Here is a 21372-nt window from a genome sequence, read left to right as displayed (position 1 = left end):
CTGGAAAACATATATCTAGTTCTATCAGGCGCTATAGCAAGAAAAAGGTGTAATATTTCAATAAACTTATTCATTGCCTTTAAAATATGTGTAAAATCCAAAAAGTTCTAGAAAAAGTTAATTAGATACTTTACTTTCCGTATGGGCTACCTATGTGTTTGCTCTGTCAGTGTTAGAGAGTATCATATTGCAGATTAATGGTAGTAGACTGATTAATAAGAGGTGCCACCATTTTCATTACATCAAAGCTATCCACCCATCCTTTTCCCTCAGAGGAATAACAGATGATTAGTCAGTCTCTAAAATTTTGATAAATGCTTGCCTGGTATCTAAAATTGCACAGTTATTTCCACAGAGGAAGCCTTGGAAGGTGAGATGTGTATCAGTGCCACTCAAAAAGCCTACATACATGCTACCTTCACATGTACATGGTTGACCCATGGTAATTTTCTCATTCCACATGCCTCCAGAAAATACTCTTACCAAACTCCGTAATTCAGCCTTTTAAGTGTAGTTTCTTATTTCTGCAAAAAGATCATGTGTTTTTTCCAAATGTGGAAATATAAGTCTCCATCCAGAAAGCTTCTTATTCAGTATCTGGATCAAAATTTATTTAGTTCCAAAGAAAACAGTTAGAAGTTTTATTGTCAAGCTAAAGCCTGCCCATTGTCCCTACATGTGCTTAATAATTACCTTTACTTCCTTCAGACGTCTTTCCATAATTTGATCCATTAACTGAGAACATGGATTTGCTCACTATAAAGTAGACCAGAAAAGAAAAGCACATGTAGAAGAATTGTGAAATACTTTGTGCTGGTTTAATATTTTGCTTGCATTTTTGATTCTGCAAAGCTCATGGAATGTTTTTTTTTGGATGTGCACAGACACAGCAGTGCTATATAGTACTGTGTCCCAGACCTACATGCAGCCAGTAGAGAAGTAATCAGCAGTGGAAAACAATGACCCTCCTGAGTGCACTGTGTGACCGTAAGTTCTCATGATCAAAGAAAGGTAAAGCGCCCTGTCAGAGTCTCAGGGCAGAGTGAAGTCCCTGAAGGCTCTTGAATCCTGGTTTGAAGGGAGTGTGCTTGTTTTACATTGTATAACCAACAGTGGCTCACTTTTAGCCCCACCTATTGTTGAACGATACTACTAGAACCTGAAGTTTGATGCAAGGTGAGGGTTGATTTATTTAGTGCCAGTGTGGTGTCCACAAATCTGTAGACCATTAATTTGTATCTATTACATTGCAGTGGAGGTAGTAAGAAAATGATAAAGTGCTGTTCAAATGCCGTGTATTTTGTACAGTTGTATTTCTTTCCTCCTTTAAACCACAGTGGTCAAGCAGTGTCTTGTTTGGTGTGTCTGTGAATCAAGTGCTAGGAACAGTTAGTAATCAATTTTTGTTTTGGTTTTCTGCTTTCCTAGGTTTCTTGGTGTTACGCAATTTTCTCCTACTCACGCCAGAAAAGCCTTTCCTTGCTTTGACGAGCCCATCTACAAGGCCACATTCAAAATCAGCATCAGACATCAAGCGACTTACTTATCTTTGTCCAACATGCCAGTTGAAACTTCTGTTTTTGAAGAAGATGGATGGGTTACAGATCACTTTTCACAGACCCCTCTCATGTCCACCTATTACCTGGCTTGGGCAGTGTGCAATTTTACATACCGAGAAACTGTCACCAAGAGTGGAGTAATTGTAAGTATTTTTAATGTACCAAATAGATTTCATTACTTTGAAGACCCTTACTTTTTGTAAAGGGATTCTACCAGTAAATACTTAAAATACTTAAAATATTTTCTTGATTAGTATTTTTAAGATTTGCTGATCTATTTAATGATTATGTGTATTGTTTGGGACCTTTCCTGGAGGTTTGTCTAACATTTTTGGTTTGTCTTGTGCCTTCTGTAAATGGTTAGCTTAGTAGGTGTGGTTATCTTATGAAATTTTAAACTTTTAAATATGCTGTTAAACTACACTTTGGTTTTCTTGGCAAGTTTTTTCTTATTTTTCCTGTAGCCTTTTCATTACCAGTGTTCATGAGATTATTAAAGTGGTAATACTGGTAAAGTTTCCAGTCTCCTTCCTTCGATACTGACGTGTCCCTTGGTGTGCTGTATGCTAGCTCAGGTGGCTGATACAGTAATTTCTCTCTTAGATCTTTTACTAAGGAGCAGGACTACTCACTTCCTGAGGTTGATGGAAGCACTAACTTTCTGGAGCTGTTTTTTTGCAAATATGGCATGAGCCCAGGAGTTATGCCTTGAAAAAAAAAACAAGAGGGAAAAACCTTTATTTATGTCAGTTTTGGTTTTGTGCACAAATATCAAGCTCAGAACTGTATAACAAGCCAAAACATACATGAGAAATGCTGTCAACTTAATCGAATATTTCACAGTGCTGTCATCTTGATTTTTCAGGTGAAACATACAGAGGAAACCCTTCCCACTTAGTTACTGTGAATAACAAAACAGAGCTAGTTCTGGAAGTAGTTAACTAGACAACAGTTTGGGCTGTGAACCTGAGCAAAGGGGTATTTACCTTATACTTTGGCACATGCTGTGTGATTTTGTCCTGTAGCCTGGGGGCACGAGGAAGGGCTGCAGACTATTCATATCAGCAAATATCTCCTTAAAAACTTTGAGCCAGCCTAAGCATTGTGCTACAGTGGAGGCAGCTGATCCACATTCCCTGAGCCAAAGGTATTCTTGGCTTTCCTTGTGCCAGCCATCAGCTCTGTATAGCCATATGATCTGGCTGAAAACTGACCTGAGAAATAACTGTAAAGGAGGTAAGTTTTCAGCCAAAACAGTTCACTGATCCATCTTTTTGTGGTACTACCAGATTCCTAGTGTGGATTTGAGGCTGTGCTGAAGGAAGGTAGATCCAGGACAGGCATATCTCAAGTAGGCCATCCTGAAGGGATAAAAAAAAAAAGTTTTTATTTTTGTTACTGCAACAGCTGGGTAGGACACTAGTGTGGTACACTGGTGGGTGGTGGTAGACCAGCAGGCTGTGACACTATTCTCTGGCACCACACAAGAGAAGGCATGGCTGGGACGTGGTTCTCCTGAGGTGCTTTAACCTGTAATGATGTGGGAACTTCTGAGACTGTAATAGTCATAGGATCATAGAATAGTTTGGGTTGGAAGGGACCATAAAGACCGTCTAGTTCTGAACCCCCTGCCACAAGCAAGCACACCTTCCACTAGACCAGGTTGCTCAAAAACCACATCCAGCCTGGCTTTGAGCATTTCCATGGATGGGTCATGCACAGTTTTCTAAGAAACCCGTTTCAGTGTCTCATCACCCTCACAGTAAAGAATTTCTTCATAACACCTTATCTAAACCTGCCCACTTTTGTTTTGAAACTGTTACTCCTTGTCCTATCACTTCTATTGACATAACCAAATATTTAAAATGTGGGGGATGGATCTCAGGACCATCAATTTGAAACATGCAACCTACTTCCTCCTTAACTCGTTTTCTTGTAATATTTTTTAGAGCTCATATTCTGTAGACTTTTGCTGGTTGAATATACTTGATGCCTTGAAAACAGAAGCACGTTTATGTCTTGTAGAGAACAGTTGATAACTTTCTGGTGTTCTTGTGTTTTCCAGAACTGGTCTCAAGACTTTTGATTTATCTGGAAACTGAAGAGAAAATCCAAGTATTCTTTTGTTAGGAATTTGTGGTTACTAGAGCCTTATAGTTATGCTTGAATCTGTTGGTTCAGCACATGTAGGAGATACAGAGGTATATCCCACCGGTACAGTACAGTACCACTGTACAGAACTTTGCCCACAGTTATAAAAATCAGTAGGTTAATCTTCGGGAAAACTTGAGGCCCACAATCCTACATAGAGATAGTCTCTTATCCCATAAAGTTGTTTGGTTACTGTAGAGTTTTAGCTCTTCTTTTTGTATAAAGCCCTTATCACAGAGGAATATTAACACCCATGAATACCAAAATAGTTTACTGGGTTATTGGTTAAATATATCTTGCTATTTTTCAGTTCCATTTGGGATCTGATCATCTTTTATCATGGTTCAGTTTTGTTGAAAGAGTGTCTTTAAAGGTATGAACTCACAGCAAGTACTTCAGAGCTGCATTCTTTCAGATGAATTGCTGAGGTAATCCATCTTTTTGAGTCTCTTATATTGCAATGCTAGGAGTTCATGGATGCTACTGGGTGAATTTGAAATTATCTGAGTCCTTGCACATGGAATTTCAAATTTCTTCGTTTCCTTCTAAGCCACTTCATCCTAAAATATAGTTACCCCCATATCCATGGAAGTTAAATGTATAATAAAATTAAGTTTGCTTATAAAAATGAATGGGTTTTCATGAAAATTACCCAAACCTTCAGCTAAAGTATCTTGATAGGCTATTTCTTATGTTGTTAAATCTTTATTTTAATTAATGTGGTGTATATTATACTTGTTAGTAGACACCTAAAAGACTCCAGCTTGCATATACTTTTTCTTCTCTTTTGGCACTTCTATGAACCTCGTTTTGGTTCACAAAACATTCTGGGGGGAGTGGGCTGTCCTTTCAGATTTTGACAGCAGGCTAATGATTATAATCTCACTTCTTTTCCAGCTGACCAGTGCTGTGGTCAAAGGTAGATAAACTCTGAGGAATAGAAGTAGCTGTGAGATGAAAGGCAGATTTTTTTCTGAAAACTGCTTAAAATGTTAACTTTCCATTTTTTCTCAAAGAATGCCAATGACCTCAAAATTAATTTAAACCTAAGCATGACATTTAATACAAATCAAGTTTTAAATAGAAAATTGCCTTTTGAAATCTTAGGTAGCCAATCTAGATACTTATGTGGCTATAGTGTATATAATTCCTGCATGAAGGTGTTTTGTATTTTGAATGAATTGAGAAAAGGGAATTAAGACAAGCAGTTCTTTTTTAGGAGCATCTTGCAGTGGATGTAAATCATTATCACATCCATAACTCTTTAGTTCATATGGGTCTGATCCAAATCCTTCCCAGATTAGGTAATTTAAAAGCAGAGCTGAGTTTTTATATGTGTTACAGGTGTATAATATGTTACTCATGTTCAGCTGGGATTACAGGAAATCACCGCAACTGCCTTTGTCTTTAGACAGGGGCTTTATCCCTGTGGAAAGGACAGTGGTACAGTTATCTGTGCTGCTATGGACTAGGGAGCAGTGTAGCTGTAGCAGGGTGGTGCCTGAGGTGATGCTGTTTAGAGGGAGCAGGAGTGCCCTTGCGAGCAGACTTAGCTGATGAGTGTATGGCTCTAGGAGTTGTACCAGCTGCAGATGGGTAAGATCATGGGATCTGTATACTGTCAAATTTGCCTGTTACAATAATCCAAAAAACCCCACTTACCTCCACATGCTTGCTTGCTTCTAGTCTTATGTTGCATTTCCTAATCATGCATCACACGTTGTCAGTAATTCTTACAAGCAAAATATTGCTGGTTGGATTGTATTGTCTGTCACATCACCTCTGTGTCTCTTTCCTTCATTGTTGTCTTTATTTATGCTTTCAATCCACTAGGTCTTTTCCTACTATTGTTGCTTTATTTTTTTCCCTGCTTGGAGTAGTGCTTCTATTCTCCAAACCCTCTGTTTCTCATTCCTTTGTCAGGTGAACATGGAAAACTCGCTATTTCCTGCATGGCTTTTCAGTGTCTCGTAAGTTATTTTAATTCATTTTTTTCCCCCTGGAAATTCTTTCTCTTTTTGAATTAGTGGGAGGAGGGAGCACATAATGTATCAGTGGAGATGAATGTATTGCTGGAAAAGATGTTTCCAGGAGATTAATCTTCTCCTATTCTTCCTTTTTGCTGTGGTTGGGATGTGGAGATAGGTATGGAAATAAAATGCCAACTGGCAACACTAAAGTGTTTCTCTTGTCACAGGGAATATCTGCTAAAAACAGAAAAAGAAACTGTATGGAAAGGAGTGAGGTCAGAAGGACTTGTGGGTGCAGGGGTTAAAGAGACAAGTTTAGACAGTACCAAAGCAGATGGGAATGAGCAGCTATGAAAGAAAGTGGCTATCTAGCTGGGTGGTGGTGAGTGGGACGAGAAATGCTGAAGGAAGGCAGTACCCAAAGAAGAATTTTGCATGGTTTCACCTTCCTACCCCTGCTTCTATTCCAAAGTGGTGGCAGGTCGTTTTGCAGGACTGGTAGTGTGTGCCTGACCACAGCTGGGTCAGCTGCTCAGGGTAGCAGCTCTGCTGTCTGACTGAACCCATGCACATTCCATTTTGAAGAGACTCTTATGACCAGGTGTGTCTTGGTTTCAACTGTATGAAATGTTACTCCAGTGCCATCAATGCTGAGTACTTTGGCATGATACAAAGACCTTAAAGCTAAGAAAGATCTTATAATAAGAGTTGTACCAGAGTAAAGTCAACTTTTATTGCACTCTTTTTGTTTTGGTATTACTTTATCTAAGATGTAATTAATGTTCACATGCTTTACAGTACATTTGTCTTGCTCTAGCCAATGAGGAGAAGCTCTGATAATCTGGCTAAAGGAAAGTGAGATAATTACTGTTTCTACAGTGCTTTCTGGCTTGCAGAGAGCCTGTATAAAGGTCCTGGCATTGAAATCTCTCAGGCATGTGCTCGAGGGACTCACTCAGTTTGGCTTAATATAACTCAAAAATATACAGTGGTCTCAAAAATGGGATCCATGTAGTAATAGTTGTTTGATTCTGCACAAGTGAAAAATTATTTTTGTCCAGGAAGAGTTGGTAAACAGAGTCACATAAGCAGATTTAGGTCAGAATCAGTATGTGTCCAGCAGCTCATGTTGGTTTAGTTCTCACATGGGATCATGGTTTTATTCATGTCCTTAAGACAAGATGACTGGCTATAGTACAGTGCTTCCAGCTGGACAGCTGTGTTGGGCATTCCCTTACCTGAAGTGTGATGATCAGTCTGAGGAGACTAAAGAGCTGACTTTCAGTAGCTGTCTAAGAAAAAGAAAAGAATCCCATGTTGAACAGCAGAATAACTTTTTTCCCAGTGAGTTTTGTCATTTGTTAGTCACTAGAAAAAACTGAAAATATCAGTCTTGTTTAAAATAACTATGCATTTGCTATGCAGTTCGGCCAGTAGCTTTTATAAAATTATTTTGTATTTGAAAAATGTATTAATATTTTTATCTAATAGCAAGAATGACCTCAAGACCAGGCAATTTTTGTCAGCTAATGACTACCTGGGTTAAAGGCCTGAGGCTCTTCCTTAGGCTCTCTCTTCAGCTGATGGTAGTAACTTCAGCAAAATCTCTTCATCAGTTATTACTTATTAATCAGTATTGAAGCAATTATACATGAGATAATTCTTTGTGGGGGAGTATATTGGTTACAGCAGAATGGTTTCGCTATCAAAAGTAGAACTGGTCTTCAATTAAAATTTTCTTCCTCTGCAGCCTGAATTTAAGTCCAGCTCCAGAGTTGTGCTCTACTTTTGAAGGCCTGCAAAGTAACTTTTGTTAGCCCATCACTTACCACTGGGAGGCCACACGTTTATCTGATAAACAGGTAACAACTAACACAGGAAGCACCAGGCATATTTCTGAAGCCTGGTATGATGCAGACTTGTAATATTTAATCTTTATATGTCTGTGAATCTTGTAATGATGCACATTCGTTTTTGCTTTTTATTACTAATGTCCCACACTTGCCTTCTTCAGAACAGCTTTCATCAAACAGTTAAAAATAAAATGCATGTTAGAAAGAGTGTATTGGGAAGTATGCAATTACATTGAGCTAGAACAGCACACATGGATATAGATAGATGTGTTTGTGCTTTCTTTTGTGTGTGTGAAATTTTCTCTGTAGTAACAACAGGCTAGTTCTGCAGGCTTTTACTCAGTTCTGTGCTTACTCCTGTGAATTATTTTAAGTGGGAAGCTGTATTTTAATGCAGTAGGAATCCAAAGAAATTGCAGCTTTTTCAGATTCACCGCATCAATATTTATTTACCCATTTGGTTTCAGGTTTGTATATTGAAAATAACTTCTAGTTTATTAATTTTTAAATACTGTAGCTACAAAACATGCTACAAACAAACAGAAACTTATGTGATCAACATCCATGCTAAACTGAATATGCTGGGAAATTTGTTAAAAACATAAATGGCAAACTTGCAATCCATTGTTATTGATTTCTGGTTGAATTTGCAAGTCGAATGCACTAGGAAAATGCTGTACATTTATTGTGCTTACTCCTTTAAAAATTGCTCTCTGTCAGCACTTGTAGTACATGCTGTATTTAAATGTGATATTTGTTTTACTAATGTCAGTGCCCAGGTGCACTCTGCAAAGAATGCTATTGAATTGCAAGACTTCAGTTTGGAAGCATTGTTTTGTTTTGTTTTGTTTTGTTTTGTTTTAGGCTAGGAAGATCACCTCTATCTGGGGGCAGTGGTGTACTTCATACATAGTAGCAAGGAGACTGTCAAAAAGCACAGATCAGTTTCTTCATTTATGGGTATATTTTAGGTTTTTGGCTTGCCTACATTACAGTGAGGAAAGAGAGGCAGCGCATGTTTCCTGGCCTGATGGTCAGAACAGCTTCCCAATTGTAATTCTGTACATTCTGGAGCAGTTCAGCCTGTAGGTGCTTCATCTGGGATCTCTGCTGGCTAATGAAAGAAAAAAGAAAGGTCTGAGAGTATTTCCCACTTCTTTCCTGCCATTTGCCCAGAGGAGACTAGAGTGAAGTGCCTGCTGTTCCTACTACTTCCCACATTACAAGCAGGGAAAGGAGGGAGATGTAAGAGAAGAGACTCTATTTGCCTTCCCTTTCATGTGCTAATGAGCATATGCTTAGTAGTGTGTGCTGTGACAATTCAACTCATAGTCAAGACTGAACACTCAAGCCGCACTCTGCTTTTTGTACTATGTTGTTTCATGTCTCCTTATGCTTCTTACGTTGTGCTGTCATATTTGACTGCATTAACTTACTCTTCTGTCCTTGACATCAACATGAATTCTGCTTCCTGACATCCAAGAAAGTAGCAAGAGTCTATTAGCATCTTTCTGTAAGAGTCACGCTCTTGCTATAAAAGCAAAAATGATGTGCAAAATAATCTGTAGGAGGTATCTCACTCCAGAGCAATGTAAAGGTGAACACCTTGCTGCACCGGCCCGAACATCTGTCTGTCAAGCCAGTGCTTTCCTGTATATCTACCATGGATTACAGACTTAGTTGACATCTAGTTCAGTGACAGATACAGTATTTGTTGATGGAGGAGAGTGATGTGTGCTTTTATTTATTTATAGGCCGGTGTTTCCTCCACAGTTTAGGTAAATTTTAATCGTATTTTTCTTACAGGAACAAGAAACTTAGTCTATTTGTTCCCAGTTTTTATAGCCGGTGGTGGGAAAGTAACCACTCATTTTGGAGATGCCTGTTGCCAGTCCAAGCCCTTCTTTTTGGGGATGGACAGTCAAGTGTCTGTAATGTTCATCATGTTGTTTTCGTGTTGGAAGACATGCACAAATGCCACCTTAGTTTTGCCTTTGTCCCAGTATTTTTTGCTGCCTGAAGTTTATGATATTTACCCCTGTTTTTACTAGTAGAATACCTAGTGAATTTGATTTTCTTCTAAGGTTGATTTGATTTTCTTCTGTAGGGTTGACAGAACTCTTTTGCTTTTTCCGGGGGGAGGTGCTTTCACACTTCAGGTATGTTTTTTGAAACTTTTTTTTATCAGGTACTGGAATAGAATGAGAAGATGGAGAGCAGTGCTACAGAAAGAGACTTGAGGGTCCTGGTCTTTGGGAAATTGAACACAGGTCAGCAGTGCCTGGCAGCCAGGAAGGGCCAACCGTATCCTGGGGTGCATCAGGCACAGCATCACAGCTGGGCAAGGGAGGGGATTGTCCTGCTCTGCTCTGAGCTGGGGCAGCCTCAGCTCCAGTGCTGGGGGCAGTTTTGGGTGCCACAATATGAAAAAAATATTTAACTATTAGAGAGTGTCCACAGAAGAGCCATGGTGAAGGGCCCTGAGGGGAAGCCTTGTGAGGAGTGGCTGAAGTGATTTGGTCTGTTCAGTCTGGAGGAGACTGAGGAGAGACCTCGTTGTGTCTTCAGCATTCTCATGAGGGGGAGCAGAGGGGCAGGTACCAATCTCTTCACTCTTGTGACCAGTGACAGGAATCGAGGAAATGGCCTGATGCTGGGTCAGGGAGATTGAGGTTGGATATCTGGAAAACGTTTTTCCCCCAGAGCATGCTTGAACTGCTGGAACAGGCTCCCCAGGGCAGTGATCACAGCACCAAACCTGTCAGAGTTCAAGAAGCTTTTGGACAATGCTTTCAGGCACGTGGAGTGATTCTTGGGGATGGTGCTGTGCAGGGCCAGGAGTTGGACTCAATCCTGATGGATCCCTTCCAACTCAGCATATTCTGTGAATCTGTAAATGTGCTTTTCCAGGGTCAAGCCTCCATGACTTCACATGTCCTTTCTTGCTGCTCTGTTTGTTTGCACGGGGCAATGCAGCAGTGGAAGTAGTGAGGCTGATTGACTGCCTTGCAGGCAATACTCTCGTTCTTAAGTTTATTCCAACTCATAGTGGTTGCTGTGACTGTCCAACTGCTCAAGCTCAGCACGTGGCCCCATCCCCTGGCTCGCCTCTCATGCCCTTGGGTGGGGACAGGTGCCAGAGAACCAGCTCTGTTGGCCTGGTTCCACTGAATGGTACCCCTAGGAGATCCTCTGCTGCTCCTGCCTGGCAGCTTTCTGGCTGCTACATGCTGTTGAGACCTAGCAAGAGCAGTTAGAAATGAGAACTGAGCATGTTATCTTTGTATTTGGAACAGCATAATTTGAAAGCAGATTATGTTTCTCTTTGAAGGGTAAATGACCTAAAGTTTATTAGAAAAAGTTATCCCACAGTGGATTATCATGAAAAATGTTTAGCAATGCATTTTGTTTCACAACATGCAGTGGCACTGTGTGGCAATGTGGGACAGAACAAGAAGGCTAATATTTTATTTATTTGAAACAACTGCGTGAGGGAGAGGCTAAGAAGCAAAAGGTGGTTATTAGCATTTACCGCTGGGGCTACCCACATTTTTTTCCCTCTCACCTCCCTTTTTCCAAGCATGGTGATAGTTTGATAGTCACAGCAGCTTGGAACCCCAGCTAAGGGTTCATATCCTCAGGACGGCAAGTAGTACCTCAGTTAATAAAGGTAAAAGGGAATAAAAGGTGGAGGAGAAAGAAGGGAAATGGATTCTTATAGAATAATTTCAAAGAAAGTATGCCTACTGAATAATTTCCATACCATGTGTGCTTCTTATAGGTCTTCAATCCCCTGGCTAAATAAATCACAAACCATTGTTGAACAATAATAACATCATGCTGTGTTTTATTTTATTGAAAAGTGTTCCTTTATGTTTGAAATTTGATAATGTTGTTATAAGTTCATTGTTGCACTTTAATACCATGGGAAAAAGGGAAACTGATTTATACCTGATGAGAACATTTGATAGTTTTAGTTTTTTTGTCTGATAGATGGATGTCTGTTTTTCAGATAGAAGCCCAGATCTGTATGTGGGAATGTCAATGAGTGGTAATATGTACTGCTTCATTCAAAGTCATATATATGAGTGCATATGCATTCATAAATACTTAGATTTTTGGTTTCTGCTGCATCAGAGATGACATACACTGGGGTTTTTTTTTTTTTCTTCTCACAAGACTAAAGGAAGAGTTTTTCTCATTCTTCTCTCAATTTCTTACTGAAATTCTACTAACTGGATTTGGGGGATGGAAAGGGGCTGACGCCCAAACTTGCTTTTCTTCTCATCATTAAACTTTGCTTTTTATTCCTTAGCAATTCTGTATGTTTAAAATGTTAAATATACAACTCTAAAGTGAAGAACAGAGTGATCATAGGGAATATCTGATTTATTTCAGTCGACAGTACTTTTAGTATACAACTGTTCTGTGATAAGCACCAGCAGAGGTAGTAGCGTTCTGCCCTTCTTTGTAAGTCTCCTATCATGCCATGCTCAGGTTGTAGTTGATCTTTATTGTGTTCTCTTGTTATAATTATAAAATGTGGAGTGGTAGTTTGTACTTGTGTTCTATTTTGCTTCCTCTGGGGCTGTTGAATGTTTGTTCTTGAGCCAAGACCATTAGGTCTGAAGTGGAAATTTAGACAGTTAATATGAGCCATTCTAAAATAGCATTGCAGTCACCTGCTGACCCTGACGATCACTTTAAGAAGAGTTTTAATAAGTGGAGGATTAGGAAATAGACTGTATTAACTCTCCCACTTAAAAATATTACATCTCTTTTGGACAGCATAGCAATGAGTATATTAAAGTTAATAGGCCCCAAGAGAGTAGAAAGATGAATCCCTTGGGGATATGTATCCTGATGTAGAAAAAGGAAGTTTGAAACTTTTCCTTGTGTCTCTGTATTGCTTGGTTTGTAATGCTCCACAGAAGACCTGTCAGTCACAGTTACTGAGGCAAGTACCATATCATTTGTTTGCCAAGTGAACTTAGATTAACTTATGTCCACAGGAAACATGAGGCACATAGAGGAGATTGGCTGGTAGCTTAGAGTTAAGAATCTAGTGCAAACCTTTTCAAAACAGTGATGTGCAAAGCATAAAGTAGCTTTATGTGAAAGTGAAAGGGGATGAAGAAGGTCATCTCTCAGAAAACTTGGGACTCCTTGCTATGAAAAAAACTTTGAAATGCTGAACTAGCTTGGAACATGAGAGCTGCTTGAGCAGCAGAAAAGTTCAGCGAAAGCATAATTTAGGTATGGAAATGAAGATAAGCAATTTGTGTGGTTACAATAGGGCATATTATAACATTTGTCTTCACTACAAAATACTTTGATGAATCACACATGACTAGGAATGATTATACTACCATGAAGTATTGTGAGGATAAAAAGGATCTGTGAATCATAGTGCAGCTGGTAGTGTAGAGTTGCCTGGCTTTACAGTTCTGTTATTCAGGGTTGATGGCTAAAAAGAAATATCCTGAGTGCTGTTTTGTATGTACGTTTGTGCTTTAGCTGCATTTGAAGTATTTAAATACATTTAATTACACATTCTGTTCTGTCACTGATCTCAGCAGTACAATGACACCTTGCAGTACCTACATGAGGAAGTCCGGAAAAGAACAAAACTGATTTCCCAGCAGAATCTATGTGCTCCAAAAGATGCTTCCTCTCAAATGCAAACATGATTTACTGAGGCTGGGATGTTTCCATTAAGTTGAGCTGTTGTTGTAATTTTACAAATTGAAGTGCTTTTCCTTATTTTTCGAGTTCTGCCACCTGAACTTGGACAAGCTCTGCTTTATTTAACATCCTCTAACCACAGATTTTGATGTCCTTTCTTTCTTTTTTGGTGACTGCTTTGTGGCTTCTAGTCACTTCAGAGTCACCATCTTTCAGGTCCAAAGAATTGTGTGTTTTCTGTTCAGCAGACTAAGTTCAAATAGTGCTGCTGAACCATAGCTTGCATTTTACCATTGTGAATAAAGCAGTGTAGCTGAAAGCTGCTATTGAATAGACTTGGGTTGTTCCTCCCCCTCCCTTGCCTGCATACTTTGCTGTATCATTTCTGTCATATCTAGTGGTCTGTGGTCAGACAGTGAGCCTGCAATTATCCAATGGGAAACTAAAAAAAATTTAATGACCTTTTGACTACACCCTCTCGTCCAATATGTGGATAGTCTATGGATCTAATTTGAGACAAGAAGGAAATGCACAAGTGTCCTTTTTAGTGATATGCTGTCATAAATGTGGAGAAAAAACAATATAAAACTCTGAAGATATTTTGCCACTCTTGATGACTCATGGAGGTGTCATTGAGAAATATGACTAACATAACTCTCTAACTTTGTGAAGCATCCCTCTAACCATGAGTATTTCTCATCCAAGCTGCTGTCATTACTGCCCAGGTGGAGAAGTGCCCTGGTGCTTGGTATGTGTGAATTACAAGTAAGATCCTTCAGAAGAGTGAGATGTTACTGTTTCTCTATCTGTACCTCAGGTTTCTGATTATTAAGAACCTGTTATCATTTATTTTCTGGAGTTTAGCTGTGTTTGTCACTATAGTTGAAGGAAAAAGTCCTGTTATCCACAAGGAAGAGGCACTGTATAAAGGACCCACAGCCAGAGCTGGTCTTTGAGTCATGTTAGTTTACATGGAGATACTTTTTTCCGAGTATTTATTAAAAAAAACCAACACACCTAATGTAAGAACAGGCACAGAAGAAAATATTTTCCTATGTCCTATATGGAGACCAGTTTAGAGAAGACAATCAGTGGAGTATTACTCACTAAACTCTAATTTGTCAGTGACCCTGACCTGGAGTTGTACATGGGCCACTGGTTTAATAGCTGCCAAAGGACCTGTACATTATCTGGATTGGAAGCTGTTGCACTTCGCACTGTGAGATTTGGTGGCAACAAGATCTGTATTTTACTTACATGTCTCATTTACTTAAATGCATTTATTCCATATTTTCATTGTCTTCTCTCTTTTTTCTGTGATGATCAGTGATTGTTCTCCATTTGCTGTGTACCAGTCCTGAGTCTATATATTGTTTACCTGTCCTTTTACAGAACTCAAAAGTACTTAATCTCTTTTTGCATGGGATTCGCTTCCCATCTCTTCTTATTCTTATCACCTTTCTCTGTGCATTTTAAGTTCTACAGTGTCTGTTTGAAACACTGAACAAGAGAGAGGGGTGGTGCCACAACTGCCTATAATGCTCAAAGTTTATGTGCTTGAGTTTGTTCTGTGGCATAATAATTTTTTTGGTTTTTTAAAATTTCCTTAGTCAGTTGTATTTGCCTGTTGAATATTGTTAAATACTGAGCTGACATTTTCAAGAGAGCTGGCCACAGTGATACCTAAGAATTCTTCCCTGAGCTATAGCTAAGGTAGACTACTAATGTGTATGCATAGTTAGGGTTATGTTTTTCTTTTTCTGTTTACATTTCTTTGCATTTGCTGATGTTAGATTTCTTCCACTGTTTTACCAACCAGCGACTTGCTGTCATGAGATTCACCTGCAGCATTTTGTACATGTGACTGTTCTGAATAATTCTGTATAGACTGAATCCTTTTCTGCTTATTTGTCCACATCAGTTCCGAACACGTTCATTATTGCTTATCTTTGTTGGTGTGGCAGGGTTCATGACACTGATGAGTTGATGACTGACAAGAAGATGGCAGTTGAATGTTCTGTTTTGTGGCAGGGAACTTTTATGGAAGGTGACTAAAATGTCTTGCTGAAAAAGATGCTGGTAGTGTGATAATATGTACGCCTCATCAGGTGAATAGAGAATATAGAGGTTGTTGCTAAAAGTCATGGGTAGTTATGGTTCAGGTCACTGTTATGTGAGAAGGCTGATAACATTAGCAGTTGCAGTTGTTGTGCTGAGATTGACCAAATTTTTCAACTCTTCTGGGTGCATTTTAGCCAGTGTATCTGTTCAGGAGTATTCTGAATCCTTCTTTAGGTTCTATTGTCTCTGTTGAACAGAGTGCCACTGCCTGACAGCAGAGGTACAGATACCATCTTGTGTACAGACATGCACAGCATAGAGACCTTTGGGATCTGAAATGTAACTGAAGTGTCTGCGTTGTGAAGCATCAGCTATAGTGTTTCGACTGTAATTCTGTTACATTTGTTTTTAGAAGAAATTTTCATCCCACTTTATTTCAAGAGGGATGTATTGTCTCTCATGACATTAAATACTTAGGTTTTGTTTTGGTGAGAAACAGGGTTACAGCAATCCTGATTCAATACTAGCAAACCAATAATGGCAAGTTCAGCTGGGGAGTTGATAGTTGTCAGTTGTATGCACATCACTGGTGAGAAGCTAACATATAAAGGATAAGAACCATAGGTCTAGGGAGGTTTTTTCCTTTATATTGCCATTTTCCATTTTTTACAGAATACTAGTAATCTGAAAATATAGCAAGTTGAATGCAAAAAAGAAAGTTAAAAATCATGGCTCTGGTATGTGGAAAACTGCTTTTTTAAAAATTATTTTTTCTTTTTTTAATCTGTTTTATTATTTGTTTAAATATCCAAGGCTACACTGACAGGAGTATAATTTCTGTTTTTAATGGGAAAGATATTAGAACTATGAGTGAAACATCATTCGTTGTTTGAAAGTCTGTCTGTTCTAGAGAAGGACTGCCAGTGAAGTATTTAACTGATCTTTGTATACCCAGACAATGCCAAATACATGGCTTCTTTGGAAACCCCAAAATGGAAAAAGTTGGACCTTCTGTACCTGAACTTTTAATCTGAAAGAGGTTGTCTGTGGTTTTGTACCATTTTCTGCTCATCAGCATTCAGCGACATTGCAGGATAGAGGAAAAGTACAGAAGCATACGGAAAAGATAAAAGGAGACTGGGAGCAGAAAAGATAAATGACTTTGCCGTCAGTGCAGTATAATGAAAATCAAATCAGTGCTTGGCAACGCACAATTGCCTGGTATGGCTAACCCCAGACAGTGTTTTAAATAAAGTACATGCCTTTTGTATTTTATTCTTGTATTTATATAAAGAAAAATTACTTTGTTATTAGTTGATTGCAGGGGAAATAGATGTCCTGATTCTGTAAAATCCTAAGAATGAGTGTGACTTACATGTTTAGCGCCTCTTTAGTTATTGGCTTTGCCATTGATGGAATTTTGTTCTTGCCAAGGTAAAGCCTGTTTCAGCCGCTCTTATATTGTTTGGGCAGGGTATAAAAAGGATTCTGCATACAGGATGCATTAATCTTAAAAGTGTAAAGGAATTATTTGTTTGATAATGCATACAAAAGATATCTAGGAGTTAATGCTAGGTTCTTTTTTAGTGTGCTCACCACTGCTCATAATCCTTGCTGGCCTGGCAGGCACTGGCTGGATAGGATTGTCCAGTGTGGTTCTTTCTATAAACTGTGTTGCTGAGCTGCCATCTTCCACCACCTCTGTCCACACTGTTGATGATGATGACTGGAGGAGGTGATTCCCAGTGGGGCCAGTTAACCAAGCCCTATGGTTTATACCTTTGTGTTGGTACTTTCTTGTTGGATCCTGGACCTAACAATGATGTCTCAATAATCTTAAAGTCTGTAACTTTTTGTACTGACAGCAGTCTGTAACTGTTATCTCCCTCCAGACTTCCTTTCACCTCTCTTTCAGTAGTTATACAGCTAGGCAATATCAGAGATGGACCTGGGCATGCAGGCAGCTGAACCTCTGAGTGGTGAAATCAGAGCTACCACTGAGGGTTGTAGACTGTAGTGGTGGTTTCTGCATGACCAAGTTACACCGCAATTGAAAGTAGTAGTAGTAAAAGAAAAAAAAATTTGCAAACTTATAAATTTCATTTTATCAAAAGAAGCAATAAAAGTGCATTTTCTGTTTTATTTCCAAATAAAATGTTTCAAGTTATGCATTAGCACAGTGCTGTACTGTTTGTAGTAAACTCACAATGGAAACAGAATTCATTTTGGAATATGCCTACACTGGAATCAAAACACAAAAAGGAATCCACAACAACTCTGAAAGACTTCTGCAACCTTGCATTTTGTTCCCAATTGGGTCTGACAATGTATTTTTAATGAAGTCTTGAACATCTGCAAACTGTTTGCAAGCTGGAATTTTCTTCCTGAAAATTCAGCTGACTGTAGAATCACAGACTCTGTAATCATGGATGCTGTGTCTCCACAGTACCTATTTGCAGTATAGTAATATAATAATCATAATAATAGCGATAATGAAATCCCTTCCCTCCCAGTTAAAATTCAACATTCTGGATAGCATTTCATACTAGTATAATGTGCTGTTTATGATGACTCAAAATTACTGCAAATGGCCTCTAAACACCTTGTAGAGTTGAAAATACATTTGTTTTCTGGGTTGTTCTTCTCCAGCTTCTTCATTTCAGCAAATGAATCTCAGAATCCACAAGTGTACAGGAAACTACTGAACCACAGCTCTGTTTCTTTTCAGTTTAGATTATGATATACAAATCTATTGGGAACTCTGGTTTTGTGTCCACAGAATGATCCTAATTTGTTGCTAACTCTTATCACAGGAATTAAAATGAGTCAGAAATGTTCACAGGGTATTTTTTTTCATCAATTCCTTTACTTTCTAAGTATTTGTGTTGATATTGATTGTTCTAAGTCCTTGAATATGTTCATATGAATGCAGTGCAATGTACAGCTAGGAAAACTGCTGTTATATAAACTAGCAGGGCTAGGTAATATATCCACTAAGGTCAGGTCTAGAAATACCACTAATTTAATTGGAGAGACTGTACAATTGTGAGATGCTGTGTAATGTGGGACTAAATACACTGCAGATCAACTCTTAAAACATTGCAGTGTTCGATGTAGACAAACAAATTTGTATTTGCTTTCAGTTTTCTGCTGAAGCTGCAGGATCAGAATAGGAGGAAGTACTATCACATTTTTTCCTTACTATGCTTACTGGCTTTCTTATGTAAGCAACCTTGTAAATTGATCTATTTCCATAATTCCCAAGCCTTCAGTGACCTAGGATTTGAAGTTTGTTCCAAAATATCTGCACTTTCTTGAGTGTGATGAAGAAGCTTTGGCTTATATGAGCTCAGAGGCCACCGCCTATTAAACTGTTTTTTTTGTTTGTTTTGTTTTAACATTCATAGAGCTTTCAGGATGCCTATAGCTCAAGAGTGTGAAAAGCCCTTAGCCATCTCAGCACAAATCACAGTAAAAATCAACATTCAAGCAAGAGTCATTTCTCAGAGTCTTGAGTGTGCTTTGCAGAATGTGCATCAGTGAAACTTGGCTCAGAAAAGATCATTGGAGTGGCCTTGGCTGCTGCTTAAGGATCTATGTTACAGTGTCCAGGTACAAAGAATAACAGAGAAGAATGTGGAGGACAATGGCTGTTCAGTGACTTACAGCTATTGCAGAGCTCATACTTGACCCCATTCCTGTGTTGGTGTAAAATGAATGAAGCTCATGTGCTCTCTTTAGGGAGAGATGAGTAATTCTCAGTGGAGTGCAAGTACAAGCAAGAGGATCCCTTAATGGGATCTAGAATGGAAAGTGGGATAGCACTGTCAGCAGAGCATTGTGTCCTAGGTCATTTGCTGTGTTGCAAGTCAAGATTTATTAGCTCAGACACAGCTCTGCCTCTGCCATGCATATGTCTCTGAGTGGTGCTGGATTGTAAAGCACAGTGATGCTGGTGTGCCTACCAACTCCTCTATGCTGTGCTCTGCTGTTGAGAGAACTCTCCTCACAAGCAAGGTCAGTTAAAGTTGCCGAAGTTGCTCTCATCTCAGTGTGTCTTCTTCTTCAATGGCTTACCATTTTATGAGCTCACCACTGACAGGCCTGCAGTGATCTTGTTTAGTTTATGTTCCCTTTTTTTGTGAGTGATTGAGACCCTTTCATTTTGTTAGGGAAAAAAAAGAGGTGAAGTTTTCTAATAACTGTTTAACATAATCTGTGACTGCTGGTCTTTCTTATTTTTTTTCATGAGCAAGCTGGGCAATGGTAAAATGCAGTAAAAGTCAGGAGAGCTGTATGGATTTGTAATCATAATGCACGGAGGTGCATGGGCTGGGTAGCATTTGGGAGGCCCTGAAGTATAGCAGCTGAAGTTGGCTGTCTCATAGCCTTAATCCCTTGGGTTGGGTTAATGAGATTGACTGGTCCTTGAACCAGGGAACATTTTAAGCTTTGGCCTTCCATTTAAGAATGAGTCAGTCAGCACTGTGAGCATGCAATCCAGCAGCAATACTTCTCCCTGGGATTTCTTTCTTATTCCCTCATCTTTTTTTTCTCCCCTTGCTCTACCTAATAGAAAATGGCAGCTTTGAACACTCTCATGGGAAAAGTATAGTAGATATCTTAGAGGCAGTAGCCTCTACTTGAGAGCTTTAGGCAAAAGTGGCAGCAGAATATTAGTCAATGATATTTATACAAATGTTTTACATAGAAGTGTCTGGTGGCAGTTTCCTTCACTTTGTAGACTGATCTGAAGACTCTCAAATTTTTATTAGCCTAGCTCCTTTAGTCTGCTTTTGTTCTTAATAGTCTTTTCACATCCGTGTGGTATTAGTGATTGTTTCTTATGGAAATCAAATTTTCAAGGTCAGGGATTCCACTCATCACTGGAATATATTAAGACTACATGAACTGCAGAACAGGTCTTGTCTTTCGTTGTCCTGCCAACAACACTCAAACACTAGAAACTTTGGGCAAAAGGGCTATTTGATGTGCTGTTCTGCTATATTAAACTTAGAGGAACCTTCCTTGCAAGGTCCTGTTTTATCCTTCCTGGTGCTTTTATCCTATGGAAGCTTCCGAAAAATTTTGTATTTTTTGGTGTCTACTTGCTAAATTGCACAAATGCTGTTGCTGCCCATGCACTGCTGATATTGCAGCAGTAATTGTTCTTAATGATTGTTAATCTGCAGATCCTTTAGTTGTAGATACAGTTTGTGCTGTGGGTAGAGATACGACAAGAGCAAATAAAGGCTGCCATTTTAAAGGTTTACCTTGCACTGTGCAGTCAGGGTATGTCTCATGAGAGGGGATGTTATCTTAGACTCTAAGAAAGTGCTAAAAAGAGAGACTAATGAAGCTGTTATATTGACACGAATGCCAGCTGGAAGCTAAGCAATGGAATAGCTTTCTTCATCAGCTCAGAAAAAGAGAAGGAAGGACTGTTCAAACAACAGTGGTCTGCTCCACTGTCAGCAGAGAAACATATTTGTGTAGTCCATTTTATTATGCTAGGAACTGTAGTAATGATGGTGGTAATTTTTTTTGGTATTTCTATTCCCCTAATTGACGTGCCATATAAGACTTAAACCTTTAGTGCAAGATCAGTTTTCCCTGCGATATGATCACTGTGCTCGATACCAGCTGTCAGAAAATTCTCTCTTCTTCTTCCCATAATCCATTGGACCATGTTCTTGCCTTGTACTAGTTATCTTCCTGGGGAAGGAAATTACTTGACTTTTTTGTAAGAAAGGGTTTCTTTTTATAATCGATCCTGTCTTAAACACTCTGTTTTAATCTAATGCTAACCAGCACATTGATACGAATGAGGAGGTCAGCTCCCAGCAAATTTTTTTGTTTTAGGAAACTTACATGATAATCATCCAGGCCTAGCTTAACCTCAGCTTAGCTGACTGGCTGGCTTTTTGGATGTAAACTAGATGTGGTGTTTGAGCTGTGACTGATGAGAAAGCATTAGCAAATTGACCTTTTCCGTAGGCAGAGGACATTGCTGATTAGCTCACATCTTCCTGACAGGAAATACGTCCTGAGTAGTGCAAGTTTTAAGGTGAGGAAAGCAATTTGAATTATAAA

General features: G+C 39.0%; 1 protein-coding gene across 1 annotated transcript in view; it reads left to right on the top strand.

The window, feature by feature from the left end:
* The window catches only part of TRHDE (thyrotropin releasing hormone degrading enzyme), a 205119-nt gene that overhangs the window by 5188 nt on the left and 178559 nt on the right, over positions 1-21372 (top strand). Inside the window, exon 2 of the mRNA XM_033057476.2 lies at positions 1429-1702. Coding sequence (XP_032913367.1) covers positions 1429-1702 — 274 coding nt within the window. The remainder of the gene's footprint in view (positions 1-1428; positions 1703-21372) is intronic.

Source organism: Catharus ustulatus, chromosome 4 (assembly GCF_009819885.2).
Source record: "Catharus ustulatus isolate bCatUst1 chromosome 4, bCatUst1.pri.v2, whole genome shotgun sequence".
Taxonomy (NCBI): Eukaryota; Metazoa; Chordata; class Aves; order Passeriformes; family Turdidae; genus Catharus; species Catharus ustulatus.
The sequence above is the reverse complement of the archived record's forward strand: the minus strand, read 5'-3'. Positions and strand labels throughout refer to the sequence as shown.